This window comes from Vicia villosa, linkage group LG7 (assembly GCF_029867415.1).
Source record: "Vicia villosa cultivar HV-30 ecotype Madison, WI linkage group LG7, Vvil1.0, whole genome shotgun sequence".
NCBI lineage: Eukaryota > Viridiplantae > Streptophyta > Magnoliopsida > Fabales > Fabaceae > Vicia > Vicia villosa.
Window position 1 is genome coordinate 57,313,818 of NC_081186.1, and position 6,271 is coordinate 57,320,088.

Genomic DNA, 6,271 nt, shown 5'->3' on the forward strand with positions numbered 1-6,271 from the left:
ATTTCTTTTGCGGTACAACAAGTTAGTCAATTCACGCACACTCTTCACCATCTTCACTTGAATGTTGTTTGTCGTATCATCCGTTACTTGAAAGGTACCTCTAATCGAGGCTTATTTTTCCCTTCTAATTCGTCTCTTACTTTATTGGCCTATAGTGATGCAGATTGAGCGGGTTGTCCAGACATTAGGAGGTTTGTTTCTGGTTGGTGCATGTTTCTTGGTTCTGCTTTGATTTATTGGAAGAGTAAAAAGCAAGCTCGAGTCTCCAAGTCATCCACTGAGTCAGAATATCGAGCCATGTCTAAGCTTGCTTTGAGATTATTTGGCTTCGTGGTTTGTTGGCTGAACTGAGTATTCCTCAGGGCACTCCGACACTTTTCTATACTGACAACACTAGTGCCATTCAGCTTGCTGCTAATTTGGTTTTTCATGAGCACAGTAAGCATATTGAGGTAGACTGTCACTCCATTCGCGAGGCTCTCAATGATCATGTTATATCTCTTCCTCATGTCAGCTCATAACTTCAGCTTGCATATATCTTTAAGAAAGTTGTTCCTCATCCCTACCACCAATTTCTACTGTGCAAATTGATGCTTCTTGATCAGCCACATCAATTTGAGGGGGATGTTAGTCAATGATATTATTTCTATTAATGTGCTGCATATAATCAGCCTAATAATAATTGTATATATATATTTGTAGTTCCTATTCAACCTGTATAAATTAGGAATTAGGTGATATAAGTTATTAATAGCTGTAATGATGATTGTATTATATATACCATCGAATACAATGAAAGAGGGCAAGAAGCCATAATTTATTAACAGTAACTACCTAACTATTTTTGAATCGATACCTATGGGTATTAGGAAGCACTTTGTACAAAACAGGCTAGGAACGCCTTCTTATAGATTTTCTAATTCTTCTTAGGTTGGTTTTTGCAGTATTTTGGAGAGGGTCTTAGTCTAGTCCCCCTCTTTTTGTGTTCCATCTTTCCCTTTTTTAATATAATCCTCATTTTAAAAAAAGAATGAGTTGTTTTAAGAAGACATGTCTTAATGAGATCCAAAAAAACTCAAAAATGGGTTGCACCATGGAGATGCTCTTAGACATTTGTCATGTTACACAAGATGAACAAAACCCATCAAGGTCACTCATGACCCTCAACAAGATTTATGGAGTATTTGTCAACTATATTTATAGTCATCCTATTACGGACAATGTTTGAATGTTCATAAAGTACTCAACTCCACATCTAAGATCTATAGTAGTTTCAGGTCAAAGGGTGGTATACACCACTATCACCTTAAAAATAACTTACGACACTTTCATAACATTCTATATAATATTCTCAAGGGGGTCAATCCAATATAAATATTACTCTAAATATTTATGCATATGTGAAGATTTGATAACTCTTTATCCAAGACCGTGATTATCGGTCTATCCACATAATAGTCTCAATGCTTTAATGTTATTCCACTTTACAATAAATTTTTACTACGAATATTTTAAAAATATTGTCCTTATGTTTAAGGGTTCTCACGATTAAATCACACGTAATGTTTCAACAAACGAACTAGCTACTATGTGGACTTTATTATTTTGAGAAAAAAATATAATAATGAAATGTGTTAATTATTATTAATTTATAATTCAATATCAGGTTCTAATAAAATCATTGGCCTCTAGGAGTTAAATCATCTCTTTGATGAGTGTTAACCTACAAACACTATGACGATCAAGTATATGTGTGAGGTTTAGCTTTATAATAGTGTGTACTTAAGATTGATTTGCCGTTTGTCTTTTTAAGTGAGGTTCTATGGTTTTGAGATTGTTGAACCTAATACTAGTCATAGTTATTTTGAGAGACAGATGTGAGAAGATTCCCTAGAGTACAATCTGACAGTCTTCAAATACCAATCAGTTTTGAGCAAACATACAAATAGAACATGTTCATCAAGGTTTTGACATACCATATTTTGTCATGCTGAATGGTTGGACTTTGTCATAGAACAGAACAATTTCCATTTTAAAGAAAAAGTAACAAGAGACACCAACTGAGCAACCTTGTCTTCTTACCAGAATAACTATAAACAGAGAAAAGTGACTGCTAATAATTCTCAACACAACAACTACAACACTCTTATAAATATTACAACATTTTGCCACTATACATTCACTACTTCTTTTAAACTAACATAGGAATTAGGAAGAGACATGAGAATGCAACACACAAATTAACTTGTACCTAATTATAACTGGAATTTATGATGACAAAGATTGTTTACTACACACCTTCATTACCTGCCAAAGTCATATACTTGTCTTTCCTAGTCAAATCAGTGCAACAAAATCCCAAACTCTTTCCAATTTCACTTTGCACAAAATTAGCAACTTCAACACCAGATTTCCCACCCTCCTGACATGTTTGTGATGATGGTATCCTCTCAAGAATCTTAACAAAATAAACAGGATTTGGATTCAAGTAATGGAAAAACGGATCCAAACATTTTTGTCCACTAGCTGTTGTTCCATAAAACATACTACCCTTAACATCAACAGCAACAGGAACAATATCATCAGTGAGTTCAGCAAACAAAGGACTAAACCTTAACAAATAAGGCTCTCTACATGTTGTTCCTTCTGGACACACTACAAGGTTTCCTTCATTAAGCATTCTCTCCATTGATTTCCTGTCTCTATGTCGGTCGCGCGTTAACCGTGTGGTCTTAATCGGAGAAATCATCTCGTTGAACCTGCTCATGCTATAAGTGACAGCTGACAATGGTTTGTTTATAGTGTGTGCAATGTAGAGTGGATCAAGTAAAGTTCTGTGATTGCACACATAAAGCATGTTTTTTCGATTCATTTCGGTTTCGGTTGAGGTTTGAGGTTTTGAGACTGTGGTTCTTGTGCCTGAGAAAGCTAATATTGGAGCTGAGGCATTGAAAGGAAGTGAAACACCAAATGTGATTCTGAAAATTGAAAGCAATATTCCAAGTGGTAACCACATGAACATGATGAATGAAGATGTTAGAGTTGGCTTGAAAGCTAATCTTCCATCATGGAAAATCAATGGCTTAGGATAGAATTTTCTTGGTAGTTCTCTCCAGTTTCTCCTCTCATCAGAACTTAGCATAAAGCAAACCTTCTGCCAAATAGAAAAAAAAAAAAAAAACTCAATTTATTTATAGAAATATACAAAAAAAAATTACAAAAACGACCTCGCCAGAACGGTATGGCGTCGAAATAGATATCGTTATTCAATATTTTTATAATAAAGAATAAATTTTGATTTATTTACACTTTGACATCACAATCCGTGTTGCAACACCAACAACACCGACACTAAAATTACAAAAGTCTTTATGCGACCGCAACACAACACATGACCAATAATTGCTATTTAAAACATTCCAAATATATAAAACATATGTGTATGAAGTGTGAACATGTGTGTTCTAAAAAAACAAAACTCAATTTATTTATAGAAATATACAATTTTTTTAAAAATGTCCATTATCACATAAATAGCCACAAAATGGTATTGAAAAGTGTCGATACCGATATTATTATTTATTATTTTTAGGATAAAGAATAAATTATAGATAATTCATACCGTGTTGATTGCAATCAGAGTTGCAAGACAACATCAATATCGACCGAAATTGCGAAAGCAGCTGTAGATATTTAAGATCTTGGAAATATAAATGACATGTGTTTGAGTGTGTGAAGTGTGAACATGTGTGCAGTTCTAAAAAAAGCCAAACCTTATAATGAGGGAAAAGTTTCTGGTCAATATACTCAATATGGCTACCAATAATTCCAATACTATTGTCAATGCTTGTTGTTGTTGGTGCTTTAACATCATAAGGAACAGTTGTTTTATGTTTCTCAAACACTCCCAAAAAGTAACCATTACATGATTTTATCTCTCTTGCCACAACAGCTTCAACACCTAAATAGTCTTTCAAGAAACCCTGAACCATAACCCTTGGCAACTTACTAGAAGCAACTTTTCTCTCACAGCACATCACAGCTTCAAACCCTTCCAACCCAACATCTTCCAAGAAAAACTTGGGAAGAACAGCAGTTCCAATTCTGAACGAGTCTTTTCTTATACCAAAAAACGTTAAGAAAACCATGATCTTTAACCCTAGTTGATACTCACCAACTATCCATACCAAAGGGTATGAAAGAAACAAGATGAGAGCTCTTAATATTCCACCAGCTTCAAAAGAAACTAGCATGAAGTAAGAAAAGAGTGAAGTGGATCTTAGAATAGTGCCTTCAAAGTCAAAAACTAGGGTCTTGTTAGCAAGTTTGGATGTTTTGTGAACAAGTGGATTAACGGTTTTCATCTTGGTGGAAGTGTGGTTGAGTGTGCAGAAGAAAGTGAGGAGTTATAGTTATTGCTGTTTTGGTACAAGTTTATAGAAGAGGTGAAAATTTGTTTCATGAGATGGGTTTCTGTTGTTCTCAATCAATTATAGGTGAGTCATATCTCAAATAGTAGTATTAATTATCTTTTGTCATGAGATTTTAAGTGAAGCAAGCCTATGGTTAGGATAGTTAGGTTGTACTTTGTCTAGATAGAATAGGGTGTATTAATCACTGATAAATGATATATATATATATATATATATATATATATATATATATATATATATATATATATATATATATATATATATATATATATATATATATATATATATATATATATATATATATATATATATATATATATATATATATATATATATATATATATATATATATATATATATATATATATATATACTGTGTAGTGATCAAGATTTGAATGATAAAATTTAAGTTTATGGGAAATGCTAAAGAGTGCCCCAGGGGCACTTGTTAAGAGTTTAAAAAGGTAAGCAATACTTGTATTTAATGTGTTAGAAATGGAAATAACTGGCTTTTTTAAATACTAACATAGTTTATTTTATTGAAATACTTGTATTCAATACATTAGAAATTGAAATAAATAATTTATTTAAGGAATATATTCTTTATATGGAATGCTTAAAGAGTGCCCCTGGAGCACTCGTTAGCATGACCCTAAGTTTATTTTAGTTTAGTTTGAGATTTGGAATTCAAATTTAACTTGATAATAAAACATTGTTTAGGCTCCACCTACTCTAATTTTTTTTTGTTGGAGTTTAATATTTAGTAACTGTGTGGTAGATATGCTATGAATAGTAACTTTTCAAATTAAAATATCTAACCAAACTTTTGAAGTTTGCATGCAGTCAAGACACCAAGCTGTCATGTATTCAAGATCAAACGATTGATAATATCTTGACAACATGAATCCGGGTAAATATAAATAAGGGAATTCCATTTTTCAAAACTTTAAAGATTGTCAATTAATTAACTACCAACTACTCTCTTTAGTGCTATTAACTTTTAATAAGAGAGGCCTATTGCTTTCCAAATTAAAATGAGAATAAGAGACCTAATGTTTATGGTTAACGGTCAAGTTTTGATCATTTAAAGCAGAATTATTCATAAAGAACTGATGCTGAGACAATTCAATTGTTGATCTCCGGCTATGATATTAAAATAGTTTATGTATGTTAGTAGAATTTTTTTTATAAATTTGTTTGTAAACTTTTTTTAACAATAAAAAAAACAGAATATTAAACTCTTGAGAACTGAATTTCCATAATATATATATATATATATATATATATATATATATATATATATATATATATATATATATATATATATATATATATATATATATATATATATATATATATATGTGTGTGTGAGAGACATGGAACACTGAAATGTTTCAAACTTACACAGTCTTAGGGAAATCTTTAAGAATGTGTAAGGTGGTTTCATTAATTGTTCTACACCTATAACAAGAGGCATATGTTGATATGTGATACTGATGAGTGACTCATGTATAATTGGTAGGTAACTTCCCATGCATGATGATCCAAATAATATGACGAATATTTTCATGTAACACGAGGTTTCAAATTCAAGACCAGGTCATTATCTAAATATGTGGTAGATTAGACACCAAAGTTAACCAAAAATAAGTTGATTTAGTAGAATAAGTACTTGATACTGAAGATTCCCAAATAAAAATATCACCTGAATCGTCATTAGTAAATACACTAATCATCTTCACTTTTATGTCCTAGAGAAGAAGGATGGAGATGATGTTAAAATTCTAAGTACCATAACTAGAGACATCCATGATATGTTGGTGTGTATCCCGGTCTTA

At 31.8% G+C, this 6,271-nt stretch overlaps 1 protein-coding gene across 1 annotated transcript; it reads right to left on the reverse strand.

The window, feature by feature from the left end:
- Positions 1–2,091: 2,091 nt before the first annotated feature.
- LOC131620609 (probable glycerol-3-phosphate acyltransferase 2) lies at positions 2,092–4,532 on the reverse strand. The gene is made up of 2 exons (XM_058891741.1): positions 3,774–4,532; positions 2,092–3,154 (listed from the first exon to the last, which is right to left on the reverse strand). The coding sequence occupies exons 1-2, from the start codon at positions 4,362–4,364 to the stop codon at positions 2,291–2,293; spliced, it is 1,455 nt and encodes a 484-aa protein (XP_058747724.1). The 5' UTR covers positions 4,365–4,532; the 3' UTR covers positions 2,092–2,290.
- Between the last annotated feature and the right edge of the window lie 1,739 nt (positions 4,533–6,271).

What these genes read in the sequence shown, in the direction of transcription:
- LOC131620609 (XM_058891741.1), bottom strand. Translation starts at nt 4,364, where the DNA reads ATGAAAACCGTTAATCCACTTGTTCACAAAACATCCAAACTTGCTAAC. An exon ending in AACTTTTCCCTCATTATAAG is followed by an intron (nt 3,155 to 3,773) that starts GTTTGGCTTTTT and finishes TCTATTTGGCAG; the next exon opens with AAGGTTTGCTTTATGCTAAG.